The sequence below is a fragment of the Helianthus annuus genome, chromosome 16 (genome assembly GCF_002127325.2).
Source record: "Helianthus annuus cultivar XRQ/B chromosome 16, HanXRQr2.0-SUNRISE, whole genome shotgun sequence".
Taxonomy (NCBI): Eukaryota; Viridiplantae; Streptophyta; class Magnoliopsida; order Asterales; family Asteraceae; genus Helianthus; species Helianthus annuus.
The window spans coordinates 84,625,442-84,641,518 of record NC_035448.2 but is presented as its reverse complement, the minus strand read 5'-3'; the positions used below and the strand labels follow the sequence as shown (position 1 = coordinate 84,641,518).

The 16,077-nt window shown below is 35.2% G+C and overlaps 1 protein-coding gene and 1 non-coding gene across 3 annotated transcripts; one reads left to right on the top strand and one right to left on the bottom strand.

The window, feature by feature from the left end:
- The first annotated feature begins 954 nt into the window (after positions 1 to 954).
- LOC118488720 lies at positions 955 to 1,059 on the top strand. The gene has a single exon (XR_004885264.1). It is a non-coding gene; the product is annotated as a small nucleolar RNA R71 (small nucleolar RNA).
- A 1,144-nt stretch (positions 1,060 to 2,203) lies between these two features.
- On the bottom strand, positions 2,204 to 15,760 carry LOC110918237. 2 transcript variants are annotated; one of them, XM_022162578.2, is made up of 35 exons: positions 15,522 to 15,760; positions 15,363 to 15,456; positions 15,188 to 15,276; positions 14,647 to 15,077; positions 14,348 to 14,555; positions 13,673 to 13,966; positions 13,168 to 13,303; positions 12,677 to 12,814; positions 12,505 to 12,586; positions 12,182 to 12,414; positions 11,584 to 11,697; positions 11,246 to 11,493; positions 10,595 to 10,774; positions 10,370 to 10,522; positions 10,154 to 10,291; positions 9,820 to 10,059; positions 9,628 to 9,746; positions 9,456 to 9,558; positions 9,206 to 9,367; positions 8,993 to 9,140; positions 8,823 to 8,923; positions 8,457 to 8,618; positions 8,303 to 8,350; positions 8,115 to 8,222; positions 7,963 to 8,037; positions 7,828 to 7,878; positions 7,604 to 7,747; positions 7,403 to 7,533; positions 7,233 to 7,320; positions 7,100 to 7,159; positions 6,802 to 7,021; positions 6,579 to 6,730; positions 3,000 to 3,070; positions 2,764 to 2,920; positions 2,204 to 2,674 (listed from the first exon to the last, which is right to left on the bottom strand). In XM_022162578.2, the coding sequence occupies exons 1-35, from the start codon at positions 15,672 to 15,674 to the stop codon at positions 2,513 to 2,515; spliced, it is 5,193 nt and encodes a 1,730-aa protein (XP_022018270.1). In that variant the 5' UTR covers positions 15,675 to 15,760; the 3' UTR covers positions 2,204 to 2,512. The 2 variants fall into 2 exon arrangements, with proteins under 2 accessions (XP_022018270.1, XP_022018271.1); XM_022162579.2 differs by lacking the exons at positions 15,188 to 15,276; positions 15,363 to 15,456; positions 15,522 to 15,760 and having other exon boundaries at positions 14,647 to 14,754; positions 14,858 to 15,041.
- Between the last annotated feature and the right edge of the window lie 317 nt (positions 15,761 to 16,077).

Sequence of the window (16,077 nt, the reverse complement as noted above, 5' to 3'; positions counted from 1 at the left end):
AGACTTTCGAATTTTGCGAATTGCTCATTTGTCTTTTGACGAATTAACCTACCGGGGTACGGAACTCGAGGAGCCTTGGTCGGCTCTGGTGGTGGAGGAGAGTTCTTCTCCTGCAGAGGTGTCGGTACTGTTTCTTCCGTTGGCGGTGGCACTTCTGCAGGCCCTACGGTGCGGTTTCGTAGTGTGATGAGGTGAACTTGCGCCTTTGGGTTTGTTTCGGTATTGCTGGGTAATGCGCCTTGTGGTCTCTCGGAAAAGTTTTGAGCTATTTGATTTAATTGTTTTTCTATGTTTTGAATGCTAGCTTGTTGATTTCTAAAATTAGATTCTAATTGTAGAAATCTTTCCGAGTTTTTCTTATCAGTGTCAGAGACGAGGCGAGATATAGTATCTTCGAGCCTTTCTCGTCCACCTTGTTGTTGAGTGAAATTTTGTGACTCATTTCTTGGTTGCTGAAAGTTTGTTCGTTGGGTTTGTTGGTTACTACTATTGCCGGGTTCCCTCCAACCAAGGTTTGGGTGGTTTCGCCATCCTTGGTTGTAAGTTCCCGTTGGGGGACCCGACGGCCTAGGTCTATTATCAATGTAGTTTACCATTTCTTGTTGATCGTCTGTTTCTTTCATGCAACTCCAATCTTCATGTGACCCACCACACCCTTCACAAGCCATAACCGAGACTGTTTTTGTCATTTCCAATTTTTTTATCTTTGAAGAAAGAGCCTCGATTTGGGCTTGTAAAGAAGTGCTTTCATCGACCTTATGGGCGCCCGGGGCGATAGACTTATTTCCCCGGGGGGTGTGCCATTGAAAATTGGTTTGAGCAATTTCCTCAATTTGATTATATATTTCGTGTGGGCGTCGATTACCTAAAAGTCCCCCGGAGCTAGAATCAAGTGTCTGCCTAGTGTGTGGCAACAATCCATTATAGAAAGTGGATACTTGTTGCCATATTGCGAGGCCGTAATGGGGACACTTGCGTAATAGCTCCTTGAACCTTTCCCAAGTTTCATATAAGGATTCCCCGTCCTCTTGTGAATATGTATTAATTTCAACTAAACATGCAAACTATAATGTAAACTTAAGACCATTCTAGATCAACTAGATAACTACGTGGGAGAACATGCAGAACATGGGACCAAACATGCAAAGAACAAATATTAAACGTGGGTTGTTTCACACAATTGACGGCAACTCGGATCGTATCGGGTTGGACCGTATCAATCAAGGTGAGCCCACTAACTACATATATGCTATTTCAAATTCCGAATATGGAAAATGGCTTGAATCCAATCCATGTAGGGTTGTTCATGGCTCGGTTTAAAACTGTGAAACCATTCAAACGGGTCATCAGTTTAGTTTCACAGTCGGTTTTCTTTCTGAAATGCCGGTTGGTTGGTATCAAAATATTTAAACCGTAGCGAACAGTTTGATTTACGGGTTATACCAAAAATAGGCGTATAAAACTGAATTGGACCGAAGCATAACATTTGAAGAAATTGTCTTGCATAAAATAAAATATGAAGAAACATAAAAATTCCTGGCACATGTGGATGCAAGAATCGAGCATTTATGATGGTATTCTATTCATACTAATCTCGTTAATCGATTCCAATACGTGTGATGCTTAGGTTTAAAACAGTGATATATATTGATGATATCATTCATATATCCACTGAAAAGATAGATTGTAACGAACCATACTTGGTATGCGAGTATATACTTCAAAATAAACTTGTCTTAGGCCTATCTATGGTCAGGTTATTGATGTGAAATGGATCCAAAGTTGTAATACAGAGGAAACATAAAGTATTTGAGTATAAATTTTATATAGGCGAATGATAAAGTAGTTAAGCAGTTTTCAAGGCCTGTCTCTCGAGAATGTGTATGAAGAGTCAATGTACAAGAATAAAAAAGTAGGTGAGAAATTGATAGAGAGGTAACAAGAATAAAAAGAAAGAAAGAAATTAGTTTTTAATTGATTCTGATTAAAATAAGTCTGTTTGATTGATTTTACATCTTAAATTACATTGTTAAAAACACCATATTCACTCACCAATCACGACAATGTCACCGTTATCAAAATGGTGGTAACCTACATTAACTGTCTATTTAGAAGAAAACGATGCCACCTTATAAGAAATAGTGTCATTGTTTTTTTTCTAATCAAGTAAGCGATGGAACGGGCTCTTGGTGAAAGTCACCAGTTTTCATTTAATCTTTTGATTTTTTGATAGGAAAAAATGTCATCTGTATTCCGTAATAGTTCAACACATATAAAAAAGTTAAAAATAATATCATGATTATTTTATACATAAAATCCGTATATTCACTTAGCTGGATTGGGTTCATAAGGTTAGTAGAAGATTAGCGTAAAATGGGGTGGAACCATTAGCAAAGGCAAACCTGGGTTTGAAAGGGGAAGATCCTTTTAGTTCTTGTGAAACGTTATAAATAGTTGGACGTAAACATAACAAACTCATTTCCAGATGACATAATTGGATATGTCGAGAGTTTCATGCTCTTTGCTGTCGAGTATACTCCCATAACGCTATGGCGCCACTGACATGAACATTGAGTGATCTTACAACTCCCAGCTGAGGGATTTCAATGCAACCATCAAGTATATGAATCAACTCCACTGGGATACCCTCTTTTTCTCTACCAACAACCAAAACCTGTTCAACAATCCAACAAAAAGTCTAAATTACCCTCCAACACACGAGGAAGAATTGTTAAAAAAAAAAAAAAAAAAAAGGTGGTGTACCGTCTTTTTGGGGAAAACATATTGGTCTAGAGCAACACTGTTAGCTGTTTGCTCCAAGCCCAGGATAGAGAAGCCCTCTTGTTTCTTCTTCTCCAAGTAACCCTTGACGTTGCTTACAGGTACCTCTATTATGGGAACCCACTTCTCTGCTGTCACACTAAAACAAGATTATAAATACCCTTTAGTTAAACAACATCAGGCAACTAAGTTTCAAATCACTTGGTTCACAAGCAAACCTGATAAGTTGAAATTGCTTATCGTGCAGAATGTTTACGTTGTCAACCACTAAACTTGCTGCTTTAAATACCTACACGTAAGCAGTAACTTCTCAGTAGTAGTCATTCTATTACTGAGTGACAGTAGTACGTACCATGAGCACAAATACATGTAAGTCACAATCAGATGTTTGCAAGTGTGTTTTGAAAATGATCAATCAGAATCAGAAACAGATAATCAACTGTTATAAACAGGCTAGTGATGACTTCATCTGGTTTTTACAAGGATTTCCGGGCCGAACTGGTAACCACCGTTTTTAGAGAAACTAAACAGAACCAGCCGAGTTGGTTGGGTTTTGGCCAGTTTCTTTAACATGGACTTGTACCATTTTATCGTCAGAAACCCAGAAAAATGGTAGACTTAGAAAAATACTGAACATTTTACCTCTGAAGTGTTAGAAGTTTACGAAAAAGATGAAAAACTTAACAAGAAATCGGTTGAATTAACAATCCATATGTATTGAAATTATTTACGTATGAGTGAGATCTTACTGATACGTTTGTTTGTTTATGTATTATAACTAGTAAGACTAGCCGCGCTACGCTGCGGGGTTTCGATCGATATCTATCTTGGTTTAATATACCAACTGAAAGGAATATGTTCAAAAGAATATCGACACACGTTTTACATAGACCGAAAACCATAAAAATATATTTAAATTGGACAGTAGGACGGGCTGATTTTAAATTAATTGTAAATGGAAATGTAAACGCCATCTTAAATATAACTTTAATGAAAAAGGAACCTAAAACTAAAACATTAAAAATAAAGAAAAGTAAAAAAAAAGTTCACAAAAAAATAATAATAAAATTCAGAAAAGTAAAGACTTGAGTACGTCAAAAAGTAGATTAACTGAAACGTACATAGTAATAAGCATAAGAACATATTATATTTGACCCAACTCATTTACGTCAAAACGTAACTAAACTTGAATTTATACCGAAACGTACATGAAAATAAACATGTAAAACTCGATTATAAAGTCTTTAGAAAGTTAAGGGGTTGTAAGTGTCAATGCTAAAGGTAAGAGGTAAAAGTATAAAAACAAAAACACAAAAAAAAGTCAAAGGAAGCACTATTCACCCAAGTTGCTAAATGTAATATAGTTAATATAATTGTTAGATTCATATATATAGGGGTTGGTTAACGTACAATTGTGCTTAACGTACGATGCGTACGAGATTCACTTATAACATGCGGATTTTGATTTTTATGAACTTGCGGATTTTGCTGCTTATAACATGCGAATTTGTTAACTTGTATGTCTGTTTGTACAAGCGGGGTTTCGTTTTTGGGGTTTATAACGTGCGGAATGTACATCGTGTACGCTCGTACGTTAAGCCCAATTGTGCAATACTCTCTCTCTCTCTTTCTCTCTCTCTGTATATATATATATATATATATATACACACACACCTAATCCTATATAGGGTTGGGTTCTAGAGTGAACATCAGTGTATTTGCGAACTGAGTGCACAAATCCTGGCCATTGATCTACACACGTGTATGGCCAGGATCTCATCATCAAATCGTAAAATACACTAGTGTATTTCAACCATAGTTATCGATAGCGAATAGCGACAAATAGCGATAAGGTACCTATATGCTACGTAGCGATAGCGATGAGATAGCGACCGCTATTTCGTGTATAGCGATAAGGTAGTTAAAATTTTAAGAAATAAAAAATAGCTATCTATAATTTTTTTTATATATATAATGTTAATTTTATACCTTTTTATGTATAAATTTATAAACTTAAGGACCAAATTTAAAGTAGTGAAAATAAAAGGGGTTAAATGTACAAATATACAAACTTATTTTACACTTTTTCAATAATCTTTATAAGGTTTAGGGACTAAATGGAAACTTGTGAAAGATAGAGGGGTTAAATGTTAAAAAATATAAAGTTATTTAAAACCCTAAACAACTTCAGCCGCTATCTTCTTCCTGATTTCTGGCAACCCTAAAGCCTAAACACACTGAATAACTTCAGCCGCTGGCTTCTTCTTCATCTTCTTCCTGGTTTCCAGCAACCCTAAAGCCTAAACACGCTGAATAACTTCAGCCGCTATCTTCTTCTTCATCTTCTTCCTGGTTTCCAGCAGAAAGCATCACCGGAATGGTTTTTTTTCGCCGGAATTCGCCGTCGGAGTCGCTATATGCTCGATATGTGGTCGCTATGCACCTTGTAGCGGTGATTGGCCGCCACGCCACGCTATTCGCAATAGCGTCCGCTATGGACGCTATCGATAACTATGATTTCAACATCAAATCCTGACCATTGATCTACACACGTGTATGGCCAGGATTAGTTCACTCAGTTCGCAAGCTACACTAGTGTTCACTCTTGAACCTAATCCTATATATATATAGGGAGCCGCTAGAATGAAAACCACCTCGAGTTGTAAGAACCGCGAGAACTACACCCCACGGAGGGGCGTTCGCCGCGATTTTTTTTTTACAAGTAGATGTGTGCATTATAAACACGGCCGTAAAAAATCACGGCGAACGCCCCTCCGTGGGGTGTAGTTTTTTACACCTCAAGTTTGGTGAAAAAAAAAAGAAAAAAGAAAAAAAATTAAAAAACACCAAACTTGAGGTGTAAAAAACTACACCCCACGGAGGGGCGTTCGCCGTGATTTTTTACGGCCGTGTTTATAATGCACACATCTACTTGTAAAAAAAAAATCGCGGCGAACGCCCCTCCGTGGGGTGTAGTTCTCGCGGTTCTTACAACTCGAGGTGGTTTTCATTCTAGCGATCCCCTATATATATATATATATATATATATATATATATATATATATATATATATATATATATATATATATAATTGCCCTAAAATAAGAACCACCTCCAGTTGTAAGAACCGTGAGAACTACTTGATCCAGGGCGAGTTGGACCAAAATTTTTTTTTCATAAACGTAGATGCGTGTATTATAAACACATTTGTAAAAAAAATTCAAAAAAAATGTCGTGTGTAGTTTTGAGCACCACAAGTTTGTGTTTACGGGTACTGTAAATTTTCCGGTAAGATTTACGGTACCCGTAAACACAAACTTGTGGTGCTCAAAAACTACACACACGACATTTTTTTTTGAATTTTTTTTTACAAATGTGTTTATAATACACGCATCTACGTTTATGAAAAAAAAATTTTGGTCCAGCTCGCCCCGTACGGTGTAGTTCTCACGGTTCTTACAACTCGAGGTGGTTCTCATTTTAGCGGTCCCCTATATATATATATATAAACGAAAAAAAAAGTATTTTGTTTGTAACTTTCTTTAAACTATATAGATTTTAAAAAAATATATCTTTTTTATTTTAAAAAAAATGTATTTTGAAGTTGTAATCATGGGATACTCGTGTTTTTGAGCATTTGATAAATTCTGATTATTTAAGAAACTTTTAAACCAAATGAGCAGAAGGATATTTTGAGAGAAAAAAAAAAAGAGAATTTCAGTAAACTGGAATTATGAGACCAAAAATGGTAAATACTTTTACAACTAAAAAAAATAAACAATGTATAAGAAACGTACCTCACATGTGCGTGCCAATCCGGCAAGGTTAGGCACGCGATCAACTAATGAAGCTACAAGAATGATTTGTTGTCGACCTGCTTTAAGTTTTCCCATTGCAATATTTCTCGCTCTCATTGACTGATCAAGAAGCACGTCCTCTTTCTCAACATCTAACTCGATTATTAATACGTTAAAACTTAATCATGAATGTTTAGCAATATATACTAGTTTTAAAACATACCCAAAAGTGAATTATAAGCGTCATTAAAGTGTGAATCTTGTTTCTCGTGTTTGGAGATGACAACTTTTTTCTGGAAATCCAAAGACAAATCATTTTTCATTTTTGCAGTCGTTTCCTCTTTGAGTTGGCTGGTTGACTCGGGATCTTGCATATGCATCTGCTCGCTTTTCAGCTGTGCTGCATCTTGAGCCATTGAATATCTAAGGTCCTTTCTCACATCCTGCAATCCAATTTACAATTTATATTTATAAATATAAACAAAAGACAACAAAAAAGATCCCTAAAATCAACAACTTACATTTAGAAAGTCAATCACACGTTCTAAGAGGGATACATGAGCACATTCAAATTCAATGTCCTGTAAATCAAAATTAATTCAAATATCATTAACGTTCAGAAATTTGTGAAATGAAGAATTTGTATAATCTTACATCAACTCGGTTACTGAAAATTCCAGCTGGCGTTATGGATTTGTTTGGATCAAAAGCATCGAGATGAACTTCCATTGATACGCGCAACCTGCAACATAAATTACTAAAGCACATTAACATTTTTCAATTTAAGTACTAACTTTTTTTGAAAATAGAGATACGTGTCATACCGTGCACAGTCAGAGTTCACTTCTAAATAAGATTTTAACTCCATAAAACACCTTTTCTCCAAGGGAAGTGTTCCATTGGCATAAGAATTAATACTAGGCAACAATTTGGAAAGAACTTGGTATACTAATAACTGCATAAAAAATTTCACCTAGTGTAAGACATTTACAGATATTTATATGTAGCTAATTATAATTGTTCACCTGAGTAAAACCACGTAAACTGTGGTGATGTGATGTCAGCAGGGGAACAATAGGTGGAAGCAATTCATCCAAATGTCTTGATTGAGTATCTTTAGTTGCATGTAAAATGACATTTGCTGCTATAAATACGTACGATGACAGAGCCTGCAACATTTTAAATAAATGTTCAACGATGGAACTTTACAGTAAAAAACTAATGATAAGTCGGTGGTCATATTACTTGCCTGAGTTCTCATATCATATTTCCGAACCATTGGAACTAATTGTTCACCCACCTGCAAGTAGTTTAAATGTTTCTTATTATTTTAAATTGTTTTACTTTTAGTAACATACAAAATCAATTACAAAACTTGTTTTACCAGCAAGGGGAACTTCAAATATACATGAATTGCAAATGTTTCCATGTACTGTCGAACACCGGGCATATTGTTTCTCTAGATAAAGTACACGTTAGCATACATACTCTCATTTCAAGGAGCATAACTATAAATACAATGATTTGTTTACTTACATAAAGGGCAGTATGTAAGTGATCCATAACTTGGGATATTATATCTTCATCAACAAATCGAGACAATATACAAATCATTTGCCAAGCACGAACTTTCCGCCTATGAGTCTGTCAGAGAAAAAAAATCAAATTAAAAAGTCGCAAAAAGTTTACGATAGCATTAAAGAAAGAGGCTATAAAGTACTAACCGCACTGTACTTTTTATATAACTCCTTTGCAAGGTCAGTGTCGGACACCTGCATTTCAAATCATCAGTATTAATAATCACAACTCACAAGCACGTCCTTTTTGGCCATTCTATTTTATGGGGTTTTAAATGATTTTAGTAAACATGATAATTACCACAGACTGTAAGAGCTCAAGCAGGAACAGTTTTCCAGATTGTAGGGAAGCATGACTGTTCTCAACTTCATTTTTTGAGCCTGTTGCATGAGCCATATCTGCTAGCTTGTTGAACATAACAGCAACAGATACCCTTGCATAAAGTTCCGTGTTGATAAATACCTAATTATTAAACAAATATTAAATGTTATAGAAAATGGAGATAATATTTCAAAAATCCACCATCAACTTTTGCCAGACAGAATTGTGAAAAGTAACATAAAAGCAGTGGAACTGGCCGATCATTTTTATTTTATTTAAACAGCCTGAAATAAAATAACAGAAAAAATACGAGTTCAATTTGGGCATAGCTATTTAACCACCCACCTCAGTTAACTCTGGGTCAGAACTTGATGACAAGATTGATACTTCAGTCCTTGCATCATGATTTTCAGTCACTTCGGCTTCGAAATCCTCATCAAAAGCAACTGGTGAAATACGATCAGCACCATCTTATTTGATAAATATATAAAAGGTATTTTAAGAAATGAATGTACCAGAGCCATAAAGAGTTAACAGTTTTAACTCTTTCATGTAGTACTTTATTGCACTCGGATGTGAGAGCCACAGCCCTGTTAAATGCAATGCTGCAAGACGTATGGTGCGTGGACTTCTTGTTCCTTCTTCAACAAGTTTCTCAACAAACTGCAGAAACAGGTTATATTACCCCAAAATTATGTCATATACATTATATTTACGTTATTACATACCCACTTTAAAGGTCCAGGTATGTTGTTATGTTCATGCATGTCCATATCACAAAACACTGAATCATGTAAAACTGAAGATAAAAGTGCAGCAATAGGTGCAACCCTTCGTTTATTACAGCTGACGTGTAATAACCATGAGGAACGGACCAAATGCCACATCATCTGCAATAAATAAGAAAGATGTGAATATCTATCTAGCCAGACAGACACATGATTGAAATATACAAGAAGATACAAAAAGTGGGAGAACCTGGACATCAATCCCATCACAAGATGAAACTGCAAAAAAATCCAGTGCCAGTCTCACCGATCTTAGCATGGGTAAAACAGAACCTTCACCAGCATTTTCAAGGCTGTAAATGGAAAACAAAAGATGAATGATTTAAAGACAGGACCTAAAAACGTAAACTCAGATTACTTACCTGTCAACTAAATCACTGAATATCCTTTTGACCACGGCATCTGAAAAGAAATAATCACAATTCTGGGTGTAAACTCCTCCTCTTTGCGGGACCAACAACAGGGATTCCAGGCACATCCACTGAATAATCGTCACAAAAATACAATTACTAAAATGGAAAAATCGAATCTAATATTGTGAATGTTGACCTGACCTTCCAATCAATTAATATTGCTCTTCGTGCACGTGTCAAATATCCAGCTTCAATGAGATTGTTAATGTTCCCGAGAAATATCTGAACGAAGTAATCTATATGTGGTTTGACTTCTGAGTTATTATAAGGTCTAGTTAAAAGAGATAATGCTGAAGAAGAAGAAGAAGAAGGCATTAAAACAAGTGATTTCAAAATAAAATGTAATGCTTCATATCCTCCTAGGTAGATTTCTGCTTTAGTCTGCACACAGAACCAAATAAACTAGTAAGTGGTAGTTAAATCATAATCTGAATAAATAAGTATGGGTTTACTTGACCCCTAACATGAAAAATACCTCTGAGTTACTTGTTGGGCAAGAAATAATCTTCCAGGAGAGTTGCCAGAGAACATCTAGAGCAGAAAAGAAAGACTTGTCTTCTTTAAATTGTGCACAATACAAAGCGATAGATGCAAGAGTCTTGACTGATATTATCTGTACACATAATCACTACCATAAGAAGCAACTCATTTACATTTAGAAACTATAAAAAAAATATACTGAAAATCATACAGCTTGTAATACAGCAGTAGTTTTAGAAGATGGCAATCGCCGTTGACTAAGTCCACCTAGCCTCCCCTTAATGGATGAAGGTAGGTTTGTGTCCCCACATTCCTCAGACCAAAAAACAGAGCACGTTCGTTTCGTATATGATGCCAGTTCCTCCTGCATACAATTCATGTTAGCAGATGACTTTGACCGTTAGTGTCTAATTATGTATGTAAATAGGTATAATACCAATATGAAGGTGAACGATTCAGTGAAGTTTTTAACGATAATGGATGCGTTAACAACTTTTCTGTTATTCATTTCGTGGAGTTCTTCAATGATACTCAAGATGAGAATCATATATTTTACTGGTAACCACTCTCCGTTAACATTCATCTTGCAGAGGTCATTGCCATGCGTATGAATAAACTGCACAAAAAGGTACAAGATAAATGAAATGTACTTTGCAAGGCTATAAGCGAGACCTTTTCTTGTTAAGCAAGGTACTTGCTGCATGGAAGTTGAACATCAAACTGAATCTTAACTCATTTAGAAGTTAACCTCAGCTCACTTGAACCTTAATTTGTGGTTAACCTTAAGTTCGGACAACGGTTAACGAATGATCATCACTGACCAGCTCACTTTCAAATCATAGGTTTTATGTACCATGGAGGGCTGGGCTCTACTCACTAAGATTATTAGAGATTTTGACTTTTGAGATAAGGGAAATTTCGAATGATTTAAGTTTAACTTCCGATATATATTACATTTTTGTATTGTTCAAAAATATACATATAATTATAACTGGGTCAGTTCACTTAAGCTAACTAGCCATACCTTGTATGATACTTTTCTCATTTGAGGGTGAAATAATATTTGAATATGAAGCTATGCAAATACCTGCAATTGAGAATCTAATTGATGTTCTTCTTGTATTATAAGAAACAATGTCTGTGCCCATCTTTTTGCTTGAAGCTCCCACGTTTCCAGGTCTTCATCATCATAATTAACTATATCACTGGTTGGGTGATTATTATGCTTTATAAAACTTATAGGGAATTCATTAAGCTTTTTCATGAGCTTGACACCATTAAAAGCTTTCCTTTCATAACCTCGAATCCATTCCTGCACTTTTTCTCTTAATAAACCTAGAATGTGATAGTAATAAATAAAAGTAAATAAAGAAACAAATAACTGTAAAAGAACAAGGAACATGACATTGATATACACTCACTTACCACCATAATTAAGAAAGTCTGGTGGGAAAGATGAAATAAAGTGAACAAGAGTCTCAAAAGGAACATCCGATGATGACATCACTGAAACAGTAGCATCCAGAATCTTTCCACACACTGGAAGTAATCATTTAGGCAACAAATTGTCAGAAGAGTTTACATATACATACATAAATAAAAACTATCATTAGATATATATATAAGGTATCGTATATAGTATTGGAGGTGGCAAAACGGACAGGTCAAATGGATTAGACAATGGGTTAAAAAAATAGGTCACTTTTTGTATGATCTGGGTTTGTTGACCAATAACACTTTTGTGCATTTTTAGTACCTTTTTATATAACTAGTTTGTTAATTATGCTTAAAACTATATTATTACAATTTTAACCTAATTTTTTGCATAAAGCAACTTACAAGGTTTTAAATATTACATATACAGGACGTTTGACCAATCTGACATGTGTCCTTTTTTAACTATTGTTTTAAAACTTGGCCCTTTTGACTAGAGATGAAACATAACCCAAATCCACCCATTCATAATTTAAAGGGTCAAAAGCACCACCTCTATTAAATATAGATTAACTTAGGAATGTTCAACCTTGACGGCGATAATTAGGATTAAAATGTTGTTTGCTGCTCTCAATAATAAACCTGAAAACATCAAGTAATGCCGCCTTATCATTGTAAGTACAATCTTCATCAGATAGTCCCACTTCATTCTGGCCAGCAGCAGCAGCCGCCACACATTCAGCAAGACTCATCAGCCCGGCTCGGCCAAAAGAGTAATTTTTCACAAGAGAAGCAAGATTGCTCACAAACGGCATCTGCTCCCTGATTCATATTAATACGTATATATGTTACAATACTTGACTTGGAAGAAGAAAAAAACACATATAACCAAGTAAATTTAAACATTATTACCCTTCACTTAGGCACGCAGTATATTGCTGCATGAATATGCTAGCACCTTCAATTGTCCTTGAAGAGTAGACTCCCTTGAGTCCTACATAATAAATTAAATTACCAGTGGGAGAGGAACAATGGAATATAAATATTTTAAAATAAATATAAAACAGAAAAATATAAAGCGAACCGAATTCTTTGTGGTGGATAGGATCATTCAACCCTTGCATGAAAGGACCAAGTACAAAACTTCTGGGAACAAATTTTGCATAATTTCCATGGTTCTTCCACTCTATCCCGAAAACTGACTGCATGATTAAACCCCGTACTGCAAATATTATGATATAACATGTTAGGAACATACATAAAGATACTAAGAACACAATAAACTGTAATAATTTTGACTACTATACATACATTAGAGATGGTCATTTGTATACAAATTGGTTTACTTGGGTGATTAAGTTATGTTTGTCTCAAACAGGTCAAGTTGGTTGACCTTTCAACTAAAAAATAAAATGGTCGAAACAGGTTTAAGTGATCAAAAATGCATAAAACCTTCTTAATTACTTTATTAACAAAATTGAGATTGTTATATTATACTTTTGCAAGCAAATTAAACAAAATAACTGTTTATAAAACTATTAAAAAAAAGTTTTTGAGTAGACACATATTGCTTGCCTTGAGGATTATCATGGCAAAGGCCCCGTTGCCACAATACAGCTAACCAGTCAAACATATCTTCTAATGTTTCCATTGGATCAACAGGCTTTATGGGATTATCACAAGGATGAGATGTGTGAAGCAACAAATTCATCTGCATAAATCCAAGGTTTTAAGTTTCACTAAGAGAAATAGAGAGGTTGTGCAACATGGAACTTTCAGTATCTATGAAATGAATGAATACAAATATACGAGATTATTGGAGGAGTGCGATACAAAATTCTTTTCTGGTTATGCAATTTAAAAATTTGACACATATGTGACCTTTGGTTGATTATTTAGTTATTATATTTACCAATTCTAAATTGGTCTAAAGAATTAGAAAGAATATGCTGATATACTCTAGAAGTCTCAAAAAAGAGAAATGGAATTGTAGGACACAATACAAGTCGAATATCCAAATGTGATTTTGCTCTATCTAAAATGTGTTGTAAAAAAAAAAAAAAGAAAAAAAAGTTCAAACCTGATAATTCCATGCAGCCTCAACAAGATGAGTACCATACTCCTCAAGCATTTCATACAAAAGAAAAAATGCGCCCCATTTCCTCTGACTTGTTGAATCAGAATCAATCGAATCACATAAATTCTCTATACCAAGAGTTTTGGCTTCCTTGTTAGCCCACCGCTCCCTTTTGGTCAAACCATGAGAGTTTGATGTTGTCTCCGAAACACTAGTTTTTTGCTTTGTCTCACAGGTAATAGCTGTGCTCTTCAATATATATAATGATTGTTTTCTCACTATGTGTTCTTTGTCAACCTAATAACAAACAGAAGCATCAGGGAAATTTGTCATGACTTCAACTTGAGTTTGCCATTTCAACCCATTTACTTATGAAGGGATCTATCCGGTCTAGATTTTTTTCCAATGGGTCAAACAGACAAAAACGAAACACAATAGCTTAACAGAGACGGGTAAGTCGCCCAAAGTGTATTAATGCAGAAAATCTGCTAAATTGTTTCATCAAAAAATAGTTTATTTAAAAACACTGTAATAATATTTAACACAACAGACAGTTGATTATAAGAAAAAGTTGGACAAAAAGTGCTTAGGGTCGACCAATATTAACAGATCACCCAGTATATCCCGCTACCCGATGCGCCATTAGTGTTCAGTAACTTCAATCATAATTAAATATACCAAGCCTTTCTTCATCTCATCCCAAAAGTCCTTCTCAGCCCTCAAGTAATATGTTACATCCCCACTCACAGAATCATTTTCACACACTTCACCCTTAGAGGAATAAGATATATACAATGAGAGTATAGAGTATGCATCTCTTCTCTCTGAAGACCCCATTATAAACAAATTCTTGCAGCATTTCCAAATTTTAGCAAAGAAAGTCGTTCTGGAAAGGAAAAAACAAACATTGATAATCTGATACATATACTTATATAATTATAATGTGTAGAATGTAGATCAAATCATATTGGTAGTACCTGAATAAGATAAGTTTCTCCCCATGGACTGAGATCTCTAATGCATTGCAAATGCTTTCAAAAATTCGTGGAAGAAAAACAGCGAGGGCACAAGACCGATGTTCCGGGCTGTGTGAAAGCATTTGCAAAGTCACATTACAAATATCCCAAACCAAGTTTCCTGTAAATGTATGCAAATCGCATCCATTTGTACTTTCTGAGGCATGATTACCTTTTACAGAAGCATCTAAAATAGATGCTAATATATGACATGCCATAAACAAAGAAAACGAGTCAGATGTGGTCAATGCAGAGTCTTCAGAAGCTTGTTCATTTTCAAGTGTTCCTCCCATAGTCAAACCAACCGACTTCATAAAATAGGGAACCACTGTTTCTTCTACAACCCCCCAAGCATTTGTTTCCATAACAACATCCAAAAAAGAAGCTATGGCCTAAAGAAAATCATGTGAAAAGAGCAAAAATTTACTAGAGGTATTGTGAACTGGGAAATCATTTTACTGATTATATTCAGTAACAAAAAATTATATATAAAATTTTGTACCTTATCAACTATGAGACGATCATAATTCTTCTGGGTCAATGGAATAAAGACCCTCGAAACAAAATTCTGTAAGGCTTCAACGTCAAGCCCTGCAGATAACTGAATCCATAAATGACAATGCGGAAAGTGGTTATTTAAATGGAAGGTGTGGTGTGGTGTGGTGTGGTTGGTTTACCTGGTTTCTTCAAAAGGTGAGAGAGTGCACCTACATAAGATGCAATGAGATTGCATTGCTCATCACTGAAGCCGCCAATTGTAATTGTAAGTTCCTAACAAACAAAAAAGATAATCAGTATGCATATGCATAATATTATGAAGCTAGGTTAAAATGAACCTGTGAGAGAGTTGGAAATGCGTCGAGGAGCAGAGAGAAGAGGGAAGAGGGAGGGGAAGTATTTGAAGCTAAGATGCAATCTAAGGTCGCCGGAATGGCAGACGGAGGGATTCGCCGGAAACTGGACATGAGGGAGCTTCTGTAATCGCTCATCTTGTGTACCTTTTCGATTGATCTCGCCGCCGGGGAAGAACTTACGAATGGTTGGAAACGGCTGCCTGCTATTCCAGGGTTTACCTCTTTTTTTTTTTTTTTGAGTTAATTGCAAAATTCATCATTGAGGTTTGGGCACGTTGGTCATTTTCGTTCAAAATGACACTTTTGTACCAAATTGCCCCCAATATTTGTAAATTTTTGTCATTTTCATCCAAACCACTAACTTAGTTTATTTTTTCTGTTAAGTTGACGATAGTTAGATGAAACTGGTAGGACGATTTTGGCAATTTACTCAAACCCTTTTTAATTTCTTTTATTTAATTATTTTTGTTACATATATAATAAAAAAGAATACACATGGAGTTTTTAGAAAAAAAAAAATTAATAGTTTTGTCACATA